General features: G+C 44.3%; 1 protein-coding gene across 4 annotated transcripts; it reads left to right on the forward strand.

The window, feature by feature from the left end:
* The first annotated feature begins 39 nt into the window (after positions 1–39).
* On the forward strand, positions 40–26765 carry IMMT (inner membrane mitochondrial protein). 4 transcript variants are annotated; one of them, XM_063337294.1, is made up of 15 exons: positions 40–197; positions 6372–6448; positions 6888–7077; positions 8507–8627; positions 12014–12094; positions 13221–13322; positions 15978–16114; positions 17151–17254; positions 18763–18898; positions 19739–19868; positions 21044–21058; positions 23334–23557; positions 24811–24942; positions 25338–25467; positions 25808–26765. In XM_063337294.1, exons 1-15 carry the CDS (start codon positions 153–155, stop codon positions 26413–26415), a joined length of 2232 nt encoding a protein of 743 aa, XP_063193364.1. In that variant the 5' UTR covers positions 40–152; the 3' UTR covers positions 26416–26765. The 4 variants fall into 4 exon arrangements, with proteins under 4 accessions (XP_063193364.1, XP_063193365.1, XP_063193366.1 ...); XM_063337295.1 differs by lacking the exon at positions 21044–21058; XM_063337296.1 differs by lacking the exon at positions 12014–12094.
* Positions 26766–27102: the final 337 nt, after the last annotated feature.

The following is a 27102-nucleotide window of genomic DNA, read 5'->3' on the forward strand; positions in this document are numbered from 1 at the left end:
TCTCCCCCGGGGGCGGGGCCGCCCTCGCCGGAGCGGAAGCCCGTGCGGCCCTCGCGCATGCGCGTCGCGCTGTACTCACGGTCGGGGGGGCGGAGGCAGGCGGCGCTGGCAGTTACCGCGCACGGCGCCGTCCCGCCACCGTCCCCGAGGCCATGCTGCGGGCGTGCCACCGAGCGGGGGTCGCCGTGGCTGCGCAGGTGAGCGGGGCGGACGGACGGACGGGCGGGCGGGCGGCGCGCAGCGCTGGGGAGGGGAGCTCTGCTGGCCGCCCTCGTTACGGCCTTGCTCCCCGGGCGGTGAGGCCTGGCCGCCCGCCGCGCAGGCACTAGGCTGGGCTGGGGCTGCCGGCGGGGACAGTGCGGGGAGGTAGGGGGGGTAATGAGGCGCGGCGCGTCCTCTGACCGCGGCTCGGTCTTCTCTGAATGACTCCGCACGCGCGGGCTGCGATTGGCTGCTGGGCTGTTGACGGGCGGCGACGAGCGCCAACGGGGCGCCGGGGCGGGCGCGGGCTGCTAGGCGGGCGGGCGTGTGTACTACGAGTCCCGGCGTGCAGCGCGGCAGCCCTGTGTGGGGCTGAGGGGGCGCCGTGGCCGCAAGGCATGCTGGTTGTTGTAGTCCGCTATGGATGGCCTACCGGGTGGCGGGGCTAGGGGAAGTAGGGGGCCGAGGCGTGTCGCGCCGCGGTGCATGCTGGGGGCTGTAGTCTCCTCGGCTGTCATTGCCGGCGCCGGGCCTGCTGCCGCCTCCCCCGACGGTCCCGGCCTCGGGGCAGCGCCAAGGAGCGGCGGCCACAGCCCGGAGGGGTGGCACGGCTCGGCGGCGGCACACGGTTGGGCCGGCTCCTCGGCGGCGGGGCGGCTGGGCCCGCTGAGCGGCGGGGAAGGACGTGACCTTGCCTTTCCCGCCGCGGCCTCCCCTGCGCCGCCCCGGCCCGGTCTCACCGCCCGTCCCCCTTTCCAGCCCCGTGGGTGCTAATGGCGGGGGTCCCGGTACTCAGGGTGACGAGTAGCGTCAGGTCTCACGGGCGAGGGGCCCGTGGTACCGGGTGGCCGTAACGGGGACCTGTTAGTCCTCCCAGTGAGACACGAAGAGGGGCATGTGCGGTGCCAGAGGGGAAGTGCCCATCGGATGTATTTTCTGGACCTTTGTCCTTCCTCATCAGTAGAGATCAGGATGATATCATCATATATGGGCTGGAGCGCATATGCTATGAGGACAGGCTGAGAGAGTTGGGGTTGTTCAGCCTGGAGAAGAGAAGGCTCCAGGGAGACCTTATAGTGGCCTTCCAGTACCTAAACGGGGCCTACAGGAAGGATGGGGAGGGACTATTTATCAGGGAGTGGAGCGATAGGATGAGGGGTAATGGCTTCAAACTGAGAGAAGGGAATTAGATCTTGGGAAGAAATTCCTTACTGTGAGGGTGTTGAAGCACTGGAATGGGTGCCCCAGGGAGGTTGTGGACGCCCCATCCCTGGAAGTGTTCAAGGCCAGGCTGGATGGGGCCTTGAGCAGCCTGGTCTAGCAGGAGGTGTCCCTGCCCATGGCAGGGGGGTTGGAACTAGATGATCTTTAAGGTCCCTTCCAACCCAAACTATTCCATGATTCTGTGATAATATGATATAGAGCCTTTTTAAAGCAGTTGGCCAGCTTTAAGAAGCTGCGAGGGTTTATAGGTGAGGACAACTCCCTTGCTACGGCCCCAGCTTGTATTTCAGGTGTCTGCTTAACAGTAATAAAATTCTTTGTATTCTGCTTTACATTCCAGTGTTCATTACTTGCTATGCACATAGCTAAACAAAGGAAAAGCTCTGCGATCAGCCCACACTGGCTCTGCAGTTGAAAGGTACCCGCTTTAAAGCTAGCAATCTTTTTCCACCACAGCAGCTGGCATTTCCTCTGCTGCTTTATAAGGCTGGAGAGTTCTCTGGGCCAGGTCATCTGATGCCCGCTAAAATAAGGCTCTAGGTTTGCAGGCCTGTGGAAAGTTTGAGCTGGGAGTTGAGAAGACAGAAAACAGGCTTTTGCAGATGTTTATCATTTAGGGCTCTGTGTGTGTATTCAGTCTTTAAAAGAATGTGTCTAGAATGACTGTACAGCAGTGGAAAAGCTAGTGTTGTGCTTTGCAGCTCAGAAGTGTGTCTTTGGTCTATAAACGTGAGGTGGAAGAACCATGCAGACACAAAGATGCCACGGCACTCTGTGAAGTTGGTGTCTGTATCCTTGCTGTTTGTTTCCTTACTTCTAAAAATAACTCCTTTTTTTTTTTCCTTTATCCTTACTCACATTTCCTGATGAGATCAAGTACAAAGGAGATTTAGTTTTGACAGCAAAAGTGGGTATGCAATGAAATAGTTTTTTATACATTTTGCTTCTTTTTATTCATATTGAGGGGAAGTTTTGTGGCATATTGTAGTATGTACACATGAAGACTGTTGCTGGTCCCATGGACTTTCTGCAACTAAACCTTGTTTGGTTTTGTGTGGCAAAAGACTCAGAAACTGGAAATAAGAAACAAATGTTTTAATTATAGTGCTTGTTTTGCAAGAGGTGCAGAATGGTGGACACTAATCAAGAAGTGCTAACCTGATCTGAGATGATACTAGGTAGTTTTTCCACAAGTAATGAAAACTCCCGTCGTGGAAGTAACACCCTCTGGCTGTTAAGAGGTTGTCAAGCAGATGCTGATGCCACCAGGCCTGGAAGGGGCACCAACGTGGTGACACTGGGATGCTCCATCTGGTTGTGCTGCCCCTTTTCTTGCTAATAAGGGAAGGCATCCTTGCTGCCCACATTTGGGGGAGCACGTTCAACAGACATGTTCTTGCCAGAGCAGCAGGATTGGTTTATTCTCTGCTCCAGCTGTGGTGATCCCCAGCCAGCCACAGTGACACAGTTTTAATATCTTTTTATCCATCTTCTGTTTTCTTATCTTTACTACCCCTTCAGTATTCTCATCCCTCTTTTTCTGACATGAAACTCGATGCATCTCATGTCATGTTCAGGAGTTTCTCTTGCCCTATTCAGTTAGCTAAAGCTCAGACCAGAGCCTCCGCATCTGCCTGCAGAGCTCACGGTGTCATTGTTGTGAGTGATGACACCTCGCTGGTACCTCACTATTCGGCTAGCAAAACTTGGCTTTTTGCTTTGAGAAACATGACTGTTTTGCTTTGATAGAGCCCAAGAAAGAAACGTGTGTTTGGTTTGGTTTTTTTTTTCTTTTAACATTAGGAGTGGCAAGTTTTAACAATGTTTTTTTAAGCATGGAAATAAACTGTTCTTACTTATAAGTTAAAAGGAAGTTGACAGTGAGGCAAGTCTGCTTCTGTTTTGTGATGTTAAGATACTCCTTTACAGGTTAAAAAAAAATCCATTTGTCTAAGGAGAGCTGGACCTGGTCAGGACTGCAGAGTCACAGGTCTTGAGGATGCTCGGTTGCTTGAGCAGACGGAGGGAGCTGGGAAGCAGAGCGTGGCTGGGTGAGGATAGCAGAGCAGCATGAAAGTTTGAGTACGGAAAATCCCGGTAGAGAGCTCATGGTGGAGACTGTGAAAAAAAATTATCCTTCTCTCTTACCGCAAGCTCTGTGTGTGTAGGATCAGTAAGCTTGTTAAAAGTAAATTGAAGTTCTTCGTCACAGTGATTTCATAAATGTTTTCAGCTGCATGTGCAGTGCTGCAGAGAACCTCTTCTTCCCTTATTTGGAGTATAGCGGTAGTTTTCTTTGAAAAGAAACAGAGGTCTTTTTGTAAAAAGGTATGACATATGGCAGAAGTCTTGAATGATGGGAAATCGATTTGAGTTCTGTGGTCAGATGTCCTTGTTACATCTAACCTCTATCAAAATGAAGACGAGCTTCCTCTGAAGTTTCTGGTTTGCTCTTTCTGTTTGAGTACACTAATCCCACGTTGCAGAAAACCGTACATGTCCTGCAAGATTCATTCTCTGCAAATTCTGGGTCAAGATGCTTGAGCCTGGTGACTAGGAGAGGTTTAGCTGGGACTGAATGAGTGCAGAGGATGGCGTGTCCTGTATCTGGTTATTTGAAGTTACATATGAGGTATAAGCCTCCAAGGCAGATTTTATTTTTTTAATGATGTTCTGCAGTAGCGTGCTGTACCTGTCCTGTGCCCTTTGCCAGGGGGAGCTCACGTGGATAACCGCAAATGTCAGATTCTCTGGGCTTCTTAATGTTAATCAGAGTGAAGGTATGATGGGCCCTGCGGAGTGATTCTCATGGTGATATAATAGTAGATAACGAATGTAAAAATAATAAACTTTTAAGAAGTCAGGTGAAACAAATAACGTGGAACTGCTGGAAGAGGAGGAAGAATGTCTCCTTTGAGACATTATTACAAATACATAACACGCGCCTAAAAAAATGACAAACTCCTGGAAATTGTGCAAAGGGGAGATTAGAAACTACCTGTAATTTTCCACATTGTGGTGATATAGCAAATATAAGCAAGATTATTATGATGGCCAAAAGAGAGCAATACTTCTTTAAAAAAATTCAATTTTTAAAAAAAAAAATCAGTGATTTTTGGAGGTAATCATGTATTTGTATGTGAGGGAGGAAAATTAGGTTTGGGCTTTTGCTCATAAAACTTTGGTACGTAAAGATTTCTGATTGTTGTTCCCCTGGCCAGCTGTGGGAATTTCTGTTTGCAGCATCTTGAAAGAAAGAATTGGTGGGGACTTGTTTCGGTTTTAGTTTTTGCTCTGATTGCTACGTGTACGCTAGTGCCAGATTCTGACAGCGTAGACTGAACATCTTAATGAACTATGAATAAAAATGAGGATTTGGCTAATTGTAGAACGGCCCAGCTTGGGAGGGACCTCAAAAGATCATCTGGTCCAAAGGGCATCTGGACCAAAACCAACAATTCCACAAAAAAACCCCTTTCTGATGTACAAAGCGCAAATGCTGAACAAGAAGCAGACACGTTTCTCCCCTGCCGTGCTCGCTCCCTGAGCGCAGCCTGTCCCTGAGTGCGGGAGCAGATGTGTTTACTGAAGGTGGGAGAACTAAATGGGTACGGTGGTGTTTGCCATCACGAGGCATGAGTAGGACTGTAGCCAACATGAAAATGGGTGAACTGGGCCAGGTACCGAGGTTGTGGTTGTGGCAGTCCCCAGGATCACCGTCCAGCCTGAGCACGGATGGGTGAGTGAGTTGCCTTAAGCTCCCTGATATTTATAATTTTATCTCCCATTCTGTCCATTGTAAACCAGAAAATCAACCATAGAGCACAGCAAGAGCTTGTGAAGGTCTCAGGGGTAAGAAAAGGGTGTTTCCTGTTCCTGTACACATGCTCCTGTTACTAATTAAAAAAATTTGGCTGCTGTTCTGGAAAGAATAAGAATTCAGTGTTCCTGCCTTTCCGTTCTACGTTGTTGGACAAGGATGGGACCTAAACCACAAGGCTTTTGCTTGTTACTTACTGCCATATGCAAAGGGGAATAGAGAAACTTATATTCTGGGGTTATGTTGTGGTAAACCATCTCTCAATTTTCGTTTTTCTTTTTTAAAGAAAAAAAATTCTAGTTGCCCAAAATGTCTCAACTGTGGGAAAAGTTCCTTTTGTTCCTTGTACTCTAATTTCCCATGAGCCTGGTATTCCTCTCTTAGCAATACATGGCGGGGGGAGAAAAAAACACTTGAGGGGGACAGAGTTTTTCCTTCTGTAGGCTGGAGTAGCTTAACCAGTCTTTCTGGTTAATCTTAATGTTCAGCTAAACTATAAAGAAGATAGAAATCTTGGATAATATGGGTTTTGTTCAGTAGACTATAATGAAATATCACTTTTCATGTGGTAATTTCATTTATATTATAATCCGATATCTATCTGGAGAGCGGATGCGTTGTTAACTCTTTTGGGGAGTAAGTCTTGGTTTGGAAGCTCAAGTACATCTTCAGAAATAGAAATAGTTTTAAGTATTAAATATAGTTTTTAATAGTTTTAGGTATTTAAACAGCTGTTGTCTTCTGCCCTGCTCACAGCCGAGCTGTTGTTGTGCACAAGATTGTTGAAGGGAATTTGAACTAATCCAATTGGACTGCCCAAACTGGACTTGGGGAACATACATAGGCAAAATAAATGCAGAAATAAGCTGGGGTGAGGTTTTTTTTGCTCATTTTTCAAAATGCCTCATTATTTCTTAAAATGCCCTTAACCTGCAAGCTGCATGTGAGAAAACTCTCCTTTGTTTAGGGAAAACAGGGTCCAACATCGCTGCTGTAGTGCCAGTTAGTGCTTTGCTTCGGAGGGTGTGCGAGACGTGGCGATGGAGCCAACAGTCCGATGCTGCCGTGCAGGTGAAGGGATGTTGAAACGTCACTGCTGAACTCTTGCTTCTTCCACCCCTTGCAGAGTAGCCGGTGTGGGAGAGCGTCGCTCCGTCCGTTACGACTGTACCGTGGATATGCTACCTCCTCGGGAGAGTCTGGGTACGTAGAAGGTTTTGGAGGGCAGAATTGGTTCTTCTGTTGTGTTGACCAAGAGGGAATCTGCTCCTTAGTTAAATGTGAGAGCAAGTTGGAGGTGGAGGGAATTTTTTTTTAATTTTTATCTTTGTTGAGTAACTCTTATTCTCATGGTTTTGTGTGTTCCTTGTTTGATTCAGTCAGATTTAAATGAAGCTAATCAAGATGATCAGTATTTAGAAAGAAGGTTGTGGGTTGCCGTCTTATCTTTGGGTTAGTCATGGACCAGTTTGGTAGCAGGGATCCGCTGGCGCTGAAAGTGATTTAAAGGGGGTGCTGGGTTTGTTGGCAAGCTTCTGGAACCGAGTGGTTGTCCCCATCTGTCAGCTGAAGACTTACAAACTGTTTGATGTTTGTCATATAATACAATGTACATAACTTCTGCTCTTCTTTCCCCCTGCAGTGTTTCTGCAGGCAAAATCATTGGTGCAGGTCTCCTCTTTGTGGGTGGAGGAGTAGGTGGAACCGTCCTGTATGCCAGCTATGATACGCAATTCCGGGAGAGTGTAGAGAAAGCTGTTCCCTACTCGGATAAACTCTTTGAGATGGCACTTGGTCCCGCACCTTATAGCGCACCGATGCCAAAGAAACCAGTAAGTGTTTCCCATTCACTCCAACCCTTTCATTTTTCTTTCTTTTTTTTTGAAGAGAGCATCTGCTCTTAGTTTTCAAATTCTGTTTAATTTTGCTGTGTGCTAAGAATTCGAGAATTTTAAGAATTTTTAAGAATTCTTAAATTAAGAAGGTTTGAGTTATGAACTGAGGTACTACTTTGTGCTGCATAACAGTGATGCTGGTACATTTCCCCTTCTCATCTCCTGATTGCAGTCTGCGGGTTGTAAAACTATTGTTTTTATTTACAGTAAGATAATCTAGTAGGATCCTAACTGAATAGCAGCTCTGCTTATACTCAGAAATAAATTGGAGAGAGACAGGGGCAGGTGACATGCTAGAATTTAACTGTTTTACTACAGGCTTGGTGTAGTTAGCGATGTAGCAGGATTAAAGTGTCATTCTAAGCTGAATTTATTTCACAGAGGTCAGAGAACATTTTTGAATGAATAAAGCTTTGAGTGGTACAGAGCCATACATAAGCATCATACTTTAAAATCTTAGTGACTTGACCCTGCAGAACGTAAAACCTGATACTGCTTTAAGCACAACTCTGGAAATGCAGTCTGGAAGCTTCTGTGTTCCTGCATCTGAAGGCAAACACTTCCCAATTAACCAAGAATGCTGAAAAGCTGCTCTGGCCATGGCTGTCCTGAGCCTTCAGAAGTCGTTTGACCTTCAAAAAACCCAAAATATTTTTCATTGGAGTTTAAGAAAGCTGTTCTTAATGAATGGGAGAATATCAGTTAACCAAAACTATATCTCTTCTGGTTTTAGCCACACTTTACTTGTGATCATCCAAGTTCTTAATGCCTCCCAGGCACTAGTAAATTTTGCAAAACAGACTAGTCAGACGCCAAAGTTATCATCTGCCCAGTCGTGGCTATAACTCAAATGCTTTTATTTTTACTTTGTGGCTTTGCGTGATGGATATTAAAGGATTAATATTAAACCTTGCAATACTCTGGGCTCGGGTAAGTGTTTGTCTGCCATGAACAGCAGCATCTGAATCCTTTCAAAGGGAAGTCGGTGAAGCTGTGCAGATCTGGTACTTCCATGTCTGTAGCATCTTCTGTTCAGTGATAACCAGATAAAATCATGTTTGTTCTTTTTAAACATATCTTTAATTATGCAGTCATGTCACTTTAAAACAATTATATATATTTTCCACTACAACTTGAAAAGGAATTGTGAAAATTGCCACTGTTATACCTTCAGTTTTGGAGAGATGAAAATTACAAAGATTCCTTCTTAATTAAAAATGTAGCCAAGAAAATATATGGCCTCTTGAAGTGTAGATTTATGATACAGTCGTCTGGACATGGAGTTGTTTTTTTCTGTTATAATGGAATCGGTGAGACACAGGCCATTTGGAAAACTGATTATGTTTCTTACTTCTGATTTTTCAAGATACAGCAAGGTCCACTGAAGATCTCATCTGTAGCAGAAGTAATGAAAGAGTCTAAACAGCCCGCTACCAAATCCCAGATGAGCAAAACAGAACCTGTTGCTCCTTCAGAGGAAAAAGAAGGTAACTTTACAGAATGTCACGTAGACAGAAGCAAAACACTTAATGATCTCTTACATCGTACATCCTAGGGTAGATTAAAACAGTCCATCGGAGTGGTTGAAGATGACTGTGTTGCTATTTCTTAGAATTAATGTTATTTTCTTTTCAGTCATGAGAAAATTTGTCAAAAAAGGCTTTAGGGGTTTTTTGGGTATTTTTTTTTATTTATTTACCTTATGGAATATTTGGAATCTAACACAAACAATGACTATCCTGCACAGCTTAGATATGAAACGCAGCAGAAAGAGCACTTTGGGTGCTGCACTCTGAGGCTATTTACTACTTCTTCGTTTTAGTGCGAGAACCTTAATTTTGGATAATTACTGAGGTACTGTAATGCCCGATCAAATGGAACTGTTCTAGAGAGGAGCAGTTGTGACATCTTTTTACGTTTATCTCTCATGGCCGTGTGTGTGTATGTGTAAGTAATACCTGGTTGCTGTTTGTCCAGGAAATTCTCTTTTTCTAGAAATAGTATCAGTGTCCAAACAATATGTTTCTACAAAGGGAAAAAAAATAAGTCATAGAATCATAGAATACCAGGTTGGAAGGGACCTTAAGGATCACCTGATCCAACCTTTCTTGGCAAAAGCACAGACTAGACAAGATGGCCCAGCAGCCTGTCCAGGTGAATCTTAAAGTGTCCAATGATGGCGAATCCACCACTTCCCTGGAGAGATTATTCCAATGGCTCATTGTTCTCATTGTGAAAAATTTCCTTCTTCTGTCGAATCAGACTCTTCTCAGGACTATCTTGTACCTGTTACCCCTCGTAAAAAGGGAGTTTCCATCTTCTCCGTAGCCACCCTTTAAATACTGGAACATGGTGATGAGGTCTCTCCTAAGCCTTCTTGTCTCAAGGCTGAACAAACCCAGTTCTCTCAGCCTTTCCTCATAGGCCAGGCTTCCCAGTCCTTTGATCATCTTGGTGGCCCTTCTCTGGACCCTCTCCAGCCTGCCCACATCTTTTTTGTATAGTGGGGACCAAAACTGAACACGGTATTCCAGGTGTGGTCTGACAAGCACTGAATAGAGTGGGATAATGACTTCTTTATCTCTGCTGGTGATGCCCATGTTGATGTAACCCATCATCCTGTTGGCTTTCTTTGCCACAGCAGCACGCTGTTAATTCATATTGAGCTTCTTGTCTGTCAGGACCCCCATGTCCCTTTCCACAGAGCTGCTGCCCAGCTGGGTAGATTCCAGCCTGTGCTGCACTCCTGGATCATGTTTTCCCAGGTGCAAGACACTTGCCCTTGTTGAACTTCATGAGGTTCTTGTTAGCCCACTCTTCCAGCCTATTCAGGTCTTCCTGCAGAGTGGCTCTCCCTTCTGAAGTGTCCAGTTCCCCACTCAGTTTCGTGCCATCAGTGAACTTTGTCAGGGTACACTTGATCCCATCATCCAGATCACTTGTGAAGATACTAAATGGCATTGGGGCCAATATCGATCCCTGGGGGACCACACTTGTGGCTGGTTTACAGTTTGAAAAGGAGGTATTTGCCACCACTGTCTGGCCTGTAAGCCAGTTCCCCACCCACCGCATGGGGCACTGTCTAGACCATAACAAATCAGTTTCTTTAGGAGGAGGCTGTGGTGAACAGTGTCAAAAGCCTTGGAAAAATCCAGGTAGACGATGTCCACTGCTCGTCCCACGTCAACGGAACAGGTTACTTTGTCATAGAAGGCGATCAGGTTTGTCAAGCACAATTTGCCCTTGGTGAATCTGTGCTAGCTTTTCCCAGTCACATGCTTTATTGGACTTGTGATACCCCCAGGAGGATTCGTTCCGTAACTTTCTCAGGGACTGAAGTAAGACTGATGGGCCTGTAATTTCCTGGATCCTCCTTTAAGCCCTTCTTATAGGTGGGTGTGACATTAGCCTACTTCCAGCCTTCTGGGATGTCCTCCGGTCTTCATGACTTCTCAAAGATTATGGAGCGCGGCCTTGCAATGACGTCAGCCAGCTCTCCGAACACCCTCGAGTGGATACTGTCAGGGCCCATCGATTTGTAGGGGTCAAGCTCCTGTAATAGTTCTCGTACCAACTCTTCCTTCACTGATGGTGGGTCTGGACTGTTGTTCCCAAGGCCTGGGGCCCAACAGTGCTGGTAAAGACAGAGGTGAAGAAAGTGTTGAGAACCTCTTGCCTTTTTAGCATTGTTGGTGACTAATTCGCCTCTCCTGTTTAACAGTGGGCCATTTTTTTCTTTCTGTTTCTGCTTGTCGTTTATGTACCTGAAGAACCCTTTCTTGTAGTTTTTGACATCTCTGGCCAGTTTCAGTTTGAGCTGAGCTTTTGCTTTTCTAACTGCATCTCTGCACGCCCTGGCAATGCCCTTGTAGTTCTCAACAATATTCGTCCGCTTTTGCATCTCTGGTACACTTCTCCTTTGGTTTTGAGCAGACTCAGAAGCTCACAGTTAAGCCAGGGGTCTGTTGCTCTGCTTACTTCCCTGCCCTGTAAAGGACATGAACTGTTTTTGTGCTTCCAGGAGAGCATTCTTGAAAAACTCCCAGCGTTCGTTAGCTCCTTTATCCTCCATGGAAACTTCCCATGGGATCCCTCCCAACTGAGCTCTGAGCGAGCTGAAGTTTGCTCTTCTAAAATCTAAAACCCTTGTCTTGTACTAACTTTCATCATGCTCAGCAGGATCCCAGGCTCCACTATATTGTAATCGCTGCAGCAAAGGCTGTCGCGAGCCGAGATACTACAAGGCAGGTTTTCTTGGTTTGTGAGTAGCAAGTCCAGCAGTGCCTTGTTACTGGTTGGCACATCTAACATTTGTATGAGGAAGCAGTCCTCTGCGCATTCCAGGAACTTGATGGATGATGTGAGCTGCTGTATTTTTGTTCCAACAAATGCCTGGGTAGTTGAAGTCACCCATAAGAACCAGGTTCTGTTGACTTGAAACTTGCTTAAGTGACCCAAATATTGCTTTGTTGGCCTTATCATCTTGGCTTGGAGGTCTGTAGCAGGTGCCTACTGTAAGATCCACCTTGGAAACAACCCCTTTGATCTTGTCCCAGAGGCGTTCGATAGGGCTTCTACAATCGCCGTAGTTGACTTCTATACATTCAAGGTTCTCGTTAACATAGAGAATGACTCCTCCTCCTCCTCTTCCCTGCCTGTCTTTATGAAACATCCTATAGCTGTCCATCATGATCCTCCATGTGAGTTGTCCCACCATGTTTCAGTTATTCCTATGATATCATAACTTTCTGACTGAGCACGGAGCTCCTGTTTGTTGCCCAGGCTGCGTGCATTGGTATCAGTCTTGTATCCCTGTTCTTACGTTATAGCTCGTATATACTAACTGGTTTTGTTCTATTACTGTATTTAACAGCAGGCAAGGCTGCAGCACAGATCATCTCCGCAACAGGTGTAGCCATGTCGGTGCCAGCTCCGGGCATACAGACTGAAGAAGGTGAAAAAAATCATGTGAACACAATAATGAAAAAGAAAATCCTGTAGCTTTGAGCATATAGATTCTTACTTCTGTGTTGGTATTTGTCAGTTTTTAAAGGCGTCATTCGTTGTGCCTTTTGTAGAAGAAACAACTTCCATCATCTGTTAATAGATTTTTAACACACGCAGAAGCTGAGATTGATACCTGGGACAGGTATAGGTATGACCACAAGAGGAAAGCCTGCCTTGATGCTGAACTGGAACTTCTACAGTCCAGTTTGCCTCTGCTCTTTGTGGCTTTCTGATTGCTCTTCAGAAAAGCGTGTCTACCTGGGGCCAAGTGAAGAAACTGCATTTTGTTAACTCAACAAGAAACACTAGCTTCTATATGAGTCTCTTTCAGATGAGATTATATTTATTTCTTTATGTATTTCGTAAAGGTACTTTGATAAAAAGTATGTCAGCAATAAGTAAGTACACTCTTCACAGTTAGCATCAGCATTATTAAAAGGTAACCTGGTGGGTTTTGTTGCAGCATGAGTCTGAGAGCTGAGAGGTCTGGGCTCTCCTGAGTTGAGATGCAGACTTGCGGTTGGTCTTGAGAGAGTTACTTAGGTCAACACTCGCTCTTAAAGGCATTTGGCTAAGGAATAAAGTATAAAAGGCCTTAGGCTAGAGTATAATCGTGATTCACCATAGCTCCCTTGCTAATCTTTTTTTACTTTGGCCGGAGTCCCCAAGCATGCCAAAGGAGAACTGGGAAAAAAAAAATCAAACCAAAACAGACACTCACTTAAAATTTAAACTTGGCTTCCTAAGTGTTTTCCATTTCATGCTTTGCCTTTCACTTCTGAATCTTGTATATTTTTGTAACTAGACAACATAAAATCTACAGATGCATGCGAGATATCCATGCTGCTGTTTTTAATTTTAAGAAGATTTGAGAGAAGATTTGAGACTGGCCTGTGTAGTTATGGGTATAAAAAAGTTTGAGGTAGTTTCAGCATGACTTCTTGCAGAAGTCAGATTTATAAAGTGATACTGACTATAAAAGTTTTCAAAAGAAAGTTCCTTCCCTACAAGTAATCCGTATACCAATTCGGACACTCTGCTAAAACCATTTAATTCTCTTTGCTTCTGAATAGGTAAAGAACATGAAGGTTCCCATGCTATAAAAGAACGGTCACCAGAAGAAGTTGCAGCCCGGCTTGCCCAGCAAGATAAAGAGGAGCAAGAGAAGATCGCGGGTGAGTCCTCACTGATAGTTCTCCCTATGCGTGTTATTTCTGACAGAGAATTGTTGGACTGTATTGGCGTTAGAGTTCTAAGTTGCTTACGCACCTCTCTGTTGTTGTCCCTGTGTTGTGTTGGCAGAAGGAAGGCTGTTGAAGCTTCTGCCACTCACTAAGTAGTAACTGATAGTTAAAGAATGATGGAAAATTTTGGGTTGGAATGGACGTCCAAGGTCTCTATTCCATCCCCCTGCTTGGAGAGTTGGGGCAGGTTGCTCAGGGCCTTCTTCCCAGGAGGTTTGAAGCTCTCCAAGGATGGAGATTCTTTCACCGCTGAGCAGCTTTGCCATTGCTTCTTATGATGGAGAACTTGATACGTCCAATTAATTTCTCTTGTTGGCACTTGGATCTGTTGCCTCTTGCCCTTTCTCTGGGCACTTCTGAGAAGTCTTGTTCAGTCTCTTCTGTAATACTCCTTTAGATGTGGAAGGCATGACTTAAGATACCTCTTTAGCTTCTCTTCTTTAGGCTAGAACAAGCCCAGATCCTTCAGCCTCTCATTGTGTCACATGCTCCCAGCCCCTAACCGTCCTGCTGCCTCTTCAGCGTTCACTCCCCGGTGTGTTTGTATCTTTCTTATACCAAGGCTTGCAAAATGAGACACCATATTCCAGAAGTAGTCTCGTAAGTGCCGATTGGAGGGAAATCACTTGATCTGTGGGAATTGCTCTTGTTTGATGCAGCCCTGTTCACGGTCAGGACTCGTTGCTGCCAGAGCATGCTGTTGATTTGTGCTCAGGTTGCCATCTTCTGGGATCCTCAGCTCTACAGAACTGCTGCCTTGACTTTTTCCTGTAGTGGTTCAGGGATGGTATGTTGAGGTGCTGCGAAGAGTTGCCTGTAGGTTCTGTGTTGGGAACTATGACGATTCTTGCTTGGATTCTAACTCAGACAGTCCTATTAATCCAGATGTATTACTGAGATGTGGTCTGGCTTTTCCTGTGTCTCAAAACTCGTGTCTTCTTTGTGGGTCTTGCTCAAAACAATGAGCTTTGCTTCCCCCTTGTCCCCCACTTAGTTTATTAGATTTTAAATACTTCTGGGCTGTTGTTTGGTCTTGGTTTGGCTACAGCATGATTGTTTAAATCATGAGTTTTGTTTAAATCGGGGTTCTTTCCTGGTTTACCTCAGGGTAAGACAGAAAAACTGAGAAATTTTCTTTTTTTTTGTAGATGGTGTTTTACTGTCTAGTATGTCTGGGCAATCTGTGACCAGCTACTTTGGTACTTACCTTCTGAAAGCAAACCCAGCTCAAGCTGCAGATTGTGTGCAGTGTTAGAAAGCTTCCATATTGTCCTCCAGCCAGTGTTGATGAGGGTGAGAGGGAGACTGGCCTCTTGCAGAAATGAACGGGTGTTGAAGGATGACTTCTGACTTGGGGCAGTGCAAGGACGGCTGTCTGCAGTGGCTCTGCAGACCTTCTGTGGTGAGGGAAGGAGGGTGGGTACACTAGAGACATTGACTACCAGGATGCTGAACGGAAACTGTATTTAAAGTCAGCAAAAGTTTACTGTTAACATAGGTGTAGCCAGTGAAAATAGGCTTGAGGGGAGTTTAATGGTACTGAGACCACATACTGGGCAAACTTCAGCCTGCTGTGGGAGCTATGGCCTTTTTGTTTTATTATTCTCCTTGTGCTTGGAAGGGGCTGATGGTGGAGGAGGCGCTGGTCCGGTGTGGTGTGTCTGATCTGACCTGTCCAGCCACTGTGCGCGTGAAATGGCATCTTGGCAGACGCATTGACCACGCTCAGGCTTTTCCTCTGAGTGCTTTGGTCCTCAGCCAAAGTCCGAGCCTCGGGCTGTTGTTGCACACGAGGGATGAGAAGGGTGTATAAGCCTGGACTTAACAGGCTCAGAGCAGATGTGCTGGTCGTGGTCTGCTGCCGCTCGCTTCTGTTCAGAGCTTTGTCTGGTGTAGAAGAGCAACATGAGCAGAAACAAGAGGCTCGGCATCAGTTGTCTGCTTCGTACAAGGACTTTTTTGCAAGTGAAGAAGTTGAGATGTTACACTGAAAATATCCAGAGGAGTATTTACTGGAAAGGTGGATTTACTTACCCAACTGCTTAGAAATAATGTCTGACTCCAGAAAGGCAGACATTGCTCACTGATTAACCATTCTGATTCAGCTCCTGCTTGAATAATTAATAGCTCATTTGTGCTTCTATACCAATAGGAATAGGTAGTTGAGTCCACCACCACCTTGGCTAGGAAGGATAACTCTGTATTTGGAATATATCTTCCTTGTGGAAGACAGGAAAATTTACTTGTTTTCTCTTAATTACCATTGTAACACGTGAAAATGGATAAATATCTACTGGGTTAAATGCCACCCCCCTGCAGAAACATGGTAAAGGTCTTCCACTGAGGAGCTTTAGCACTCTAAGTGCAGACTTGAACCTTGGTACTCCTCTAAATAAGGAGTATATTCTGGCAACGTTTCTTCTGTAGGCTGCAAGCATAGTTCCTAAACTGACCAGCTCTTTTGAGTCATAGGAAATAAAATAAGGAGATGCAGAGGATATAACGTGTCATTTTACTAATTCTAAGGCTCTTTTCTTTATAGTTTCATTCAGTTAACTGATTTTTTTTTTTTTTTTTTTCCCCCAGCCCTTGCAGCAACTCTAGAAGGAGCTCTAAGCGCAACAGCTCGTATAACCCTTCAGGCGATTACTGCCCAGGAATCTGCTGTGCAAGCAGTGAATGCCCATTCCCAAATACTGAAGGAGGCCATGGACAATTCTGAGGTAAACTGGACAAATGGGAACAATTTTATTTTTATATTGTGTTCAGCCAAACTTCTCATTTCACAATTAAAAGATGAAGTTGGAAGCTTTTCTTGCAATGTCTTTACTTTTATCACAGTTTTATCTAATCTTTCCACTTGTGAAATGGGTGTACTTGAATGATGCAGCAGGTTTGCTTTTGAATTTTTTTTTTTTTTTTTTTCCCCCAACTCCAAGAAAAAAAGTTCAAGTTCATACATTGATAGTTTTCACCGTGTATTTTAATTCATTGTATTTTCATTTCCAAGCCTATTTTTTACCTACATACAGTTAGGGTATCATACTGTCCACCCTTTTAATTCTGCTGAACCATTCTCTTTGCCAAAATCTTCTTGCTGGATTGTTCTTTTCTTGTCTGGAAATGAGTAGGGGATGCATGAGCGACACCAGTTTGTGGTTCTGGTGTGCTAATGCTGGAGTGTGTGTGGAACCACTGTTTCCTATTCAGTACTGGAGCAGAGAATATAATTTAGTGGTTAATCAAATGAACAGGGGCATACGGGCAGCTAAACAAGGACTCAAGCTTTAATCTAGTAGTTAGAAAAACAAATTTCTTAAGAATTTGCTTTTAAGCTTAGGTGTTAAGCTTACTTTAAAGTTAAGCAACTTGAAAGCATTACGGTACTTGAAAGTATTAAGCTTAAAAGCAATTTTAAAGTATTACAGTACTTCAACACATGTAGAGATTTTCCCCCCAAATCTTGTGGCACCATACAATGATCCTCGCACAAGCTCTTCTGCATGGACAAATGGCTGTTGCTCAGGTGGAGAAAAACGTTAAGAATCAAACAAAACAATGGAAGGGAAAAATAATTTGTAAAGCTTCCAGCTGTGCTGTTGGTAAAACATGAAAATGTTGTTCAGCTTTAGTGAAATGAGAGTAGCAACTTCTGAATCCCTGCAGGCTTTCTTTTTTTTTTTTTTTTTTAAATTTTATTTAAATAACTCTCTTATTTCATAATTGTGGTGGCCCTAATTAGGAATCTGTGTTTCTTAGGCTGCTGGGGAGAACAAATCATCTCAGTGGCGGACTCTGGAGGAAGCGCTGAAGGATCGGAGGAGAGCAGTAGATGAAGCCGCTGATGCCCTTCTGAAAGCCAAGTAAGTTGCTTGTTCTTAAGTGTTATCAAGTGGTAAGTTCACATCACCCCTGCGAGGGCTGGCAGACACCAGATGGAGTTTGTAGAAAGTATGCAGTCACCCATGCTCATATTAAACTGATGTGTTTGTGCCAAATAAAGAAAACTCAAATACGCTAATGAATATTTCAGTTTGCAGCATGTGGATTGTAGGTGCCTCCGCTCATGGTCCTCACTGTACCAGAGTCTGAATCAGTCCTATTCTTCTTTTTAAGAACTTATCTCCTTAATATTTATATATACTGTTGTTACGTTCAAGTAAGATTAAAAAAAACCCCCGAATAATCCTTCTAAAATTACTTTTTGATAACTTTTTCAATGTTAAACCTATTGCAAGGACTCCATGACTCCCCACCCTGTGTATTGAGTCAGTAACACCACTTACTTTCAGTTGCAATGAAAAATTAAACCTTACAGCATCGTTTGGCAGTCCCATCTGTCAGCAGAGTTGCTTTTAAGGTTAGATTTTATTTTTTTTTGTGGAATACTTGAATCCTGAAATGGAGCCCTGCTCATAACCCAAGGTTCTGTATGAACTGCATTGATACGCCTTGAGTCTGGTGTGCAGACTCTGTGTAGGGATTATAGCAGCAAAAATAAGGTGACAAACCTCTCCAAGGTGCTCTTGTAATGAGTGTACAAGTAAGAGGGCAACAGTAAAAAGAGGGGAACATCATCCTTGAAGTTGCGCAGTTGCTAGTTAAGTTACAGACTTCTCTTATCTTTGAAGTTGCTGTGCTGAATAAAAATAATTAGGAGGTGTAACTGAAAGAGCAAAACAAAGCTAACCCAGATGCGCCAGCTTTTATTCTCTATTGCTCTACTGGATGCCTTTGCTTTTATTTATTTACTTGCTTATTTATTTTAAAGCTTGTTCCTTATTCCAATGAGATCATTAGAAACATCCATTGGTTTGAACGGATTTGGAAAAGGAACACTTTTTCACTTTTCCCTTGATTGCCAATTATGCTAGAGGAAACTGGTTCTTTCTTAATTACCAAAAAAAAAAAAAAATCTGTCTTTTCAGAGCTCTATAAATTTTCTCCCATCCTCATTTATCTCCACCAGTCACCATGTCCAAAACGCTTCTGCAAGAGTAAGCCACCTATATTAAAAATATTTCCTTGACACTCTGTTATGCGATGGAAATCTCTGCCTTCTCATACTAACAGTTTTACTAATACTAACTACTTTCAGTGAACTGTCTTTCATCTGACCCCTCCAGCTGCGTCTTGAGTCCTAAAGTACTAATTGTACTATAAATAGTTCTCATTTTACATGGAATAGACACACTGACATCTTTAGGCTTCAGACTGTGGAAAGAAAAACCTTCAGTCACAGCATCTTAGCCATAGAGCTGGTAGATGGGAAGCACCAGTAGAGTCATCCAGTAGCTCTTCCTATAAATGCAGACAGCAGAAAGTAAACTCTTCTGTATGTGTTATAATTAGCAGCTTCCTCCCTTTTCAGAGAAGAGTTAGAGAAGATGAAAGGCGTAATTGAGAACGCCAAGAAGTCTCAGATCGCAGGAGCCAAATCTCACATTACTGCTGCAGAAGAAAATCTTCATCATATGATAGTTGACTTGGACAATGTCGTGAAAAAGGTAATGCTTCCACGGACTGTTTATAATTGCCATTAGAGTAATGACCGCTTGGAAGCCTACGCAGACCTCCCATTCCCAAATCCTCTGTAGCAGGTTAAATATTTTTAAAGTGTAAATTCCGTCCTTCTTTAGCTATACTCAGTCTTTGAGCTGATTATGTATACCGGTAATCATATGTGACAAGATCTTTGCGAGAACTTGAACTGTGTCCTGAAAAAGTCTCCGGCCAGCTTGGCTGGTGCCTGTCCTTTCTGTGGGCAACTTGTAATTCTTTCCGTTTGATGCCAAGAGGAATTTACCACGCGGTTAGGGAGGAGTAGGAGCAATGTGTGCTAATGACTTGGTGGATAAATCACTTTATAGCTCAGAAGACTGGGGAAGAAACATAAAGGTGACATTTATCTCTCTGCAGGATGGCTGATAATTCATAAGGTGCGGTTTGAGTGAGTTTAGCCTAATAGCGGGAACAGCAGAACTTACTGAGAGGGAGGGCAGCAGTCCCAAGATTAGCTTAGTAGGCCTGTATGGTAGCTGTAAGTAGAGAAAAAGAGCTAGAGATCTTTAAAGATCCTTTTTTGGTCCTGCCTAGGCTGCACACTGTCTATCTAGTTACAGTGTGCGTGTGAGACGGAATGGATTAGTAGTAGTTCCAGCAAATAATTATTGCATACGAGAGGTTTGATATCACAGGGTGAGTTTTTTTTCTCCCCCAAGAAAGCTTTGATTGGGCTGGAGGGTAACGATATCTGCCACTAACTCAGGGCCTGGCTTTAAATTTTGTATGCCTCCCTTTTCGATACTTGCCTTGAAAAATAAACATCTTCTTTTTGTTTGTTGCAGGTTCAGGCAGCACAGTCTGAGGCCAAGATAGTAGCTCAATATCACGAGCTGGTGGCTACAGCTAGAGAAGAGTTTCAGCGAGAGCTGGACAGTATCACCCCCGACGTACAGCCTGGCTGGAAGGGGCTAAGTAAGTCTCCGATTGTGGAGTTACAGCGTGCTTGTTACAGGCCCGGCACTTTGGTTTGTGGTGTTTCTGTAACTACGGGCACTGAATTGGATGTCCAGCATCCTAATTTCCATATTGTTTGAAATGAAAACTAGTTCACAATTAAGTAATCTAAAGCAGGTGTTACAAAGGGATTACTTCTGGAAACTCCCTGTGCTGTATTGGAAGTTTCAAAATATGTAGCTCTTATACAAGAAATATCATATGATTGTTTAAACATCTCTTCCCTCCCCTGGTATTCCAGGAAGAGAGCTAGGTCACTCCAGATTTGGATCAAATCTGTGTTGCTCACTAATCAAGTGTTTATCTGGTTGACTCTCTGTGATTTTAAGTATTACAATACACCACTATCACAGAGTGATAAAGAACTCCCTGAATTTCTCTAGATCCGCCCTGAAATGATAGATGTACTGAAAGATAGAATTCCTTGTTCGTACCCACCTACCCCAGTATATGTTACTTCTAAATTAAATTGACACAGTAACTTACCTTGAACAACCGGGAATGCTGCACAGAAGCAGTGAATAGGCGTCTTATTTTTGTTTATGCCATTGCTACTGCAGTTCTTTGCCTGAGATCAGAAATCTCATGAACTGCCTTTCCTTGTGCAGGATAAAGGGAGAATATCTTGGGTTTTGTGATCGCTGACCTTTTGAGGGAGGAAAGGGAATCTCCTGGTACCTTCTGTCCACTCAGTTTCATACCGGTGTTACCTACTGAAGTATACACGGGGCTGACGTGTTAGGGGCCGTGGCTCTCACTGCCGCTTGGGAACTTGTTTCTTAACCAACTGCTTCTGATTTATAAGATCATAGAAATGTCAGACTAAAATTTCCAGTGTCCTGTTGTGTTTTTCTACTTCAAACTTGCATTCCTTGCTTTGGCTAAATTTCAGCATCAGTCTGTGGGTTTCCAAAGGTGATTTTAGCAGTTGGGATGTCTGGGGCTACATCTTGCCTATAATATAGAGAGACTTTTATACTTGACGTACTGTTCTTCTTGAATTCCTAAAGACTAGGACTCATGTTTTGTCGGTGTAGATAAGAAGCTCTTAGTTTTCTGTTTTACTTTTGCATGACTGACTTGCTGTCGTGAATGTGCATTAACTTCTCCAACCTTTCCTCTTTCTGTTGCAGAGATAACTGACTTAGGTGAGTTCCTGTAATTTGTTCTGCTCTTGTGAATGTCATCTCTTCTCTTTGTTCTTTTTTATGTTTGTGTGGTACCTCACTTGAAAGTACAGGCAGTATCAACAAAGGGGTGAAATGTTGCATTCCTAAATCGTTTCAGGCTGAGGTGTGCTTTGGGGTCCTTTCCGCTAGTTTTGCATGTCTAGCTTAAACCACAAAGTCTTTGTCTAGCAGCACTTCCCAGGTGGGCGATCGCTGGCTTGCGAAAGCCAGGGTTAAATTTTCGTTGTGAATTTAAGCCGGTCGGTACCTGCTGCTGAGATTCCAGTGAGAAACAGAAACTTTGACCGTTCCAGTTAACCTGTGCGATGGTGTTTGTCCTCAAGTAGGGTCACCTCGCAGCGCTCCTGACTTGAGAGGTGCTGGATACACCAGCTCCTGCTGATACTGCTGAGACCTCTAGGTACTTGGTATGCTTGAAGAGCCAAGAATACCAATAAAATGGAAAATAAAGAAGGTCATTTGGGAAAATGACTTCATGTATTAGATGAAATTTTATTACCTCTCCAATGAAGATATCATGCTAATACAGAAAAAGATGAACCTCTGTTAACCTCTGGCAGTCGATAACTGATCAGGTAATTGTTGGAGCGAAGACGTACATTTTCCAATCATACTGAAACAATGCCAGTCTTAGGTAACTTCAGCCATCTAAAAGTTGGGAATCTAAACAATTTGTCTTGCACATAATCTTTCTCTATAAACAGTCAGGAGCGGTAAGGAGAAGTTGATGCATCTTGCATCCCATGTTAGGTACCCACAGAGTGGATCTCTGCATGAGGGTACATTTAGAGCCCAACTAGAAATTAAAAGACTTATGGAACATGGTTCACAGAGGATCAAATAATTTAAAGATGGAAAATACACCTATTATTAGTTGAGGAATCAAAATTTCAGCCCCCAAAATTTTAGGCCAACAAATTTTGGCTCCTAAAGTTATTCTCCACTTAAATTCTATATGGAGGATTCTTGCCTAGCAGGATTGTGTAGTGGTTAGCCATGTGATGTTCTCTTCTGTATTTTCATTTCTGTTTTCAATTACAGTACACTTCTTAGTAGTTGGGCAACACCTTATGCTTGAAGAGCCACATAAGGCCGCTCCGAGCTGGGTCACCAAAACCAGATCCGTTTAATTTGAAGTTGGCTTGATTCTCCAGATTTAATCTTCATGATTGATTTTAGAAGTGCTGATTAACTCTGTGATTCTGAGGTTGATTATTATTTATTTTTTCCCTTTTGATCGAAGAAACATAATTTAAAATTTTTAAAATTCAAAAGTGCATTAAAACCCCATTCCGTTTGTAACAGCGTTAAGTTCAACAGCTGAGCTTAGTGCTGCTGGTCAGCTTCCCTGCTGGACACGAACGCCGTTGCACCGAGCCCTCCTGCACCGGTCCTTTTTCCAGCACTCCCCAGCAGAACGGCTGAAGGACTGTGGAATTTCACTCGCTTTAGATCCTGCGGGAACGCTTTCCCGAGTAGTCCCTGGTTCTCCATACAGGCGATTTAGCGGGCAGCCAGTGCAAAATGAGCTGCGGCATTTTACAGAGCCAGTGCCACTCTCAGGTCACCAAATGCCGCAGGCGTAGCTTGTGTCCTCCTCCTCTCCCAGCAGAAAAATAGCAAACTACTTAGCTGACACAGCTGTAGTTGTGACCCCTGCTGCTCTTGGAGTTAGACAGACCCCGAAAGGTACAAATTGGGGTAAGAAGTCTGATTGGGAGCAGTTGGTCTGGAGGACTGCTGAAGAGAGAACGTAATTCTGGCTGCCTCTCACAATGACTTCAGTGTCTTCAGGATCAAATTTCTGTAAGCTTGGACCCAGCTGGAGGTATCGGTCTGCACCGGGCTTTTACATATCCTGCTGCTCTCTGTGCTGTCACAGGGGAAAATACCTGGTGCTGTGAAGACCAAGAAATGGCCAGAGTTGTTGACAGTCTCCTCTAATTGAGTGTGACATGGATATGGGAGTGTAAATAACAGCTGTGAATCACTTCAGAGAAACTAAGATAATTTGTTTTCTATCGATAGAAAGTACTTTCTTGTAGGTGTGGCTCAGAAAGTGGCATTAGGTGGCCATTAGCACAGGTCAAGGGCTTGAAGAGCTCAGAAACTTTCCATAAAACGCGCTCACTGGTCAACCACGTGGAGCCTTAGCGTGCTCGAGTGGGAGGTGGGCAGGCACCACGGCGGCAGTTTCCCTGCAGACCTTCCTAATGCCCTGTGTTTTCTTTAGCTGGCCAGTTATCGACAGATGACTTAAATTCCCTCATCGCACATGCCCATCGTCGCATCGACCAGTTGAACAAGGAGCTGGCGGAGCAGCGAGTGAGGGAACAGCAGCACATCGAGTCGGCCCTGGAGAAGCAGAAACTTGAGGATAAAAAAGCATTTGAGGCAGCCGTGGCCAAAGCGCTGGAGCATCACAAAAATGAGATTGAAATAGAACAGGAGAAGAAGGTAAAGTGGTTTAACGCGCCTGGTTGAATCTCTGGCTCCAAAAGGGTGTAGAAGAGCAGCTGGGATGTTCTGAGTGATGGGAGACATCAGACAGGGTGACCTGCAGCCTAAGCATGGAAAGGGGATGTTGAGCAAGGAAACTCCTGCAAAGTTAGAATGGTGAAATCATACAGCGAAACAGGGAACGACTTTTTCATGTTACCTGTCTGCTGTTGGAGATAGGATTACTGGATCGAAATAAATGTTTGATCTGACCCAGCATGTGCCACCTTGAGGTTATGTAGTCCCCCTGTCCTGCCTTTAGCAGATATCTCCATGTTCTTCCACTCTTTACCAGCGGTTTGGGATTTGATTTCTTTCAAAAGCACCACGAGAACTCAGAATTTTAATGCTGCTTTGGACATGAACCAAGTGCAACTTAGAAATGTAGGAATTTGGGCATTGGTGGTTTTATCTTTTGAGACACCATATTGCAGGCAGAAACTTGTGCCAAATACTCCTGCTGTTTTCACATACGTGCCTCTGAAAACGAGATTTAACACTGGCCATTAGTCAAAAAATTTGCATTGACATGACAGAAATGGGATTCCACCTCTAGCCTGTTCGTTCAAAGCACTGCAGTAACAGGTATTAATTTAGCGCTCTTTCTAGAAGTTGCTTAAACTGTTCATCTTTGCACTTAACGGAAAGATGGAAATGACGCAATCCTTTTTAAAAAAAAAAAAAAAAAAAAAAAGCCCAGAAAACACAAAACGTATTCGGCTGCTTCTAAGTAAACCTGCACCACGCTCCCTTGTGCTAACCCGCGCTCTCTAAAGTGGCTGTTTTACACAAGATCAGGTAAAAGGGGTATTACCATTTTATTAAGCTGTGTCCAACTCGGACAGTATTACAGCAGGTAGGGAAAAGGTAAAGTACTTCTTGTTTGGAAGCTGATTTGTAAACACCGGAGTGTTTAGTTTGTTACGTTACTGCATCTTTCATACGGTATTTTGATAACTGCACTAAGTGACAAGTGAGTATAACCACCAGTTACTGGCACTGTGGACTGTGAAGCTATTCTTCCAAGGCTTTAGGAAAAGGCTCAGCTGTAAAAACGGACCTCGACAGTTTTTAAAAATGAAACACGGGCTCTTATCAATGCCACTTCTATACAACGTACCCTGGGTAATCACTGGTGGATGATACAGTCATAGCCTGTGACGAGCAGTTGCAAAATAGCAGCGTGGTAACAACTGCTGGTGGGTGTACAGGTTGAAGAAGTCCGAGAGGTGATGGAGAGCGAAATGAGGACCCAGCTCCGGCGACAGGCTGCTGCCCACACAGACCACCTGAGGGATGTTCTTAAGATCCAGGAGCAGGAGCTAAAGGTGGAATTCGAGCAGGTAAGGGAGCGGAGTCCCCAAGGGCATTAGGGGGATATTTGAACCCTTGCAAAGCAAGGGCTTCACAGGATGAGAGTCGCAAACCACCTTCCAGAAAACCGAAACGCGGGCTGGGGAGGGAAGTGATGAAATGATGGAGCTGATGAAATAAAGTGTCTGAACGCATAGGTTTTATTCAGACTTGTCTTAAAAGCTTTTGCTATAGGTGAGAAATTTTTGACAGTTGCAAGTGCAGTAACTGTTAAATTCACCCTAATAAGGCTTCCTACTAGTATGTTATCCTCTATGTTTTGTCCCTAGCAAGCACAACAGATTTATAGAAACATACCTTAAAAGTAAGTTAAATATAATTTATCAGACCAGAAACGGCTGTTCTGTATCTCGCTCTGTTTCAGAATTTATCCGAGAAACTCAGTGAACAAGAAATGCAATTCAGACGCCTTACTCAGGAGCAGCTCGACAACTTCACCTTGGACATAAACACTGCCTACGCCCGGCTGAAAGGAATTGAGCAAGCAGTTGAGAGTGAGCACGGAAACTGCACCTTTCTAAGGACTAAAGCTGTGATCCCTTAAGGCCCCTTACCCAAACCTGGGTGCTTAAGCACAGGCTTTGGCACGTAGCTCGTGGGCCTGGGCGTCCCCACACTGCTGAGCGCCCAGCAGATCCCAGCTGCACAAGTCCAAAGCTGTCGTCTTGTTCTGGTCCTGACTTGCAGATCAGACTCGCTTTGAGACCACGTGCCGAGGGGGCGGCTGCTTTTGAAAGCAGAGCGTTCAGAAGGATGGGTTTTGCTGCTTGTGTTCAAAACTCTTCTCGCATGTGTGCCCCCTGCTGAGAGTCCCTTTCTTGGCTTATTTTGCAGGTCACGCAGTAGCAGAAGAGGAAGCCAGAAAGGCCCATCAGCTCTGGCTTTCTGTTGAAGCGCTCAAATACTGCATGAAGACAGCCTCCGGGGACAGTCCCACAGAACCGCTGGAGAGCGCAGTGAAGGCCATCAAAGCCAGTTGTTCTGACAACGCATTTACGGAAACCTTAACAGCAGCTCTCCCTCAGGAGTCCCTGACGCGGGGAGTCTACAGCGAGGAGGCCCTCAGAGCACGTTTCTACACAGTCCAAAAACTGGCCAAAAGAGTGGCTATGATCGATGAAACGAGAAACAGCTTGTACCAATACTTCCTGTCTTACCTGCAGTCGCTGCTCATGTTTCACCCTCAGCAGCTGAAGCCACCTGCCGAGCTCAGCCCCGACGACCTCGACACGTTTAAATTACTGTCTTACGCTTCATATTGCATTGAACACGGAGATCTGGAGCTGGCAGCTAAATTTGTCAACCAGTTAAGAGGAGAGTCTAGGAGAGTGGCACACGACTGGCTGACCGAAGCTCGAATGACCCTAGAAACGAAACAAATTGTGGATATCTTGACAGCGTATGCCAGTGCTGTGGGGTTAGGAACAACTCAAGTGCAGTGAGGTAGGATTGTAGTTTCGGAGGCTGTTCAGCAATCGTTTGTGCCGGAAAGAAATCCCATGATCTCCTAAGGGTTGCAGACCACGCTGTTGACAGGGGCTGGAAACGTTAAATCAAAGCACGGGTACGGTCTTGTTTCCTTGCACTGTATTTAACTTCACCACCTGTTGTATTTGTATTGGTTTTGAGTTATCATGACAACCAACTCCAGGAAGCTTCTCTACAATTTCTGTAACAACTTTATTTCCCCATTTTACCAAGCGGGCTTGTGATCCAACCAAAATAATGTTTGTAACCTACCATTAATGATTTGCCACTCTGTCAGCTGAATAAAACAAGACTTCAACTACTTTTTCCTGCTGTTTGGTCTCCTATTTAAAAATCAAATACAGCTGGGGCAGTACAGGAGCAGCTTTTCTCCATGACCTGAAGAAATTAAAACCTGTCTCTGTTTTACTCCTTTGAAGGAGCAAGAATTAATTAATGTGATCAATGTGTCTATTCATTAATTTGTACAGCTGTAAAAAAACCAAACCTATAAAATCCATAGATGATACAGGTTTGTGTAGACATAACTTAGGCTGGTCTCAGAGCACATGTTCTGGTGGACATCTACCCCTCTGTGTTTCTTGGCAGACCTGCCCTTCTGTCGTTTTACAAGACCAGGTATTTCTGTCTATGAAGCCAGA

Source organism: Chroicocephalus ridibundus, chromosome 5 (assembly GCF_963924245.1).
Source record: "Chroicocephalus ridibundus chromosome 5, bChrRid1.1, whole genome shotgun sequence".
Taxonomy (NCBI): domain Eukaryota; kingdom Metazoa; phylum Chordata; class Aves; order Charadriiformes; family Laridae; genus Chroicocephalus; species Chroicocephalus ridibundus.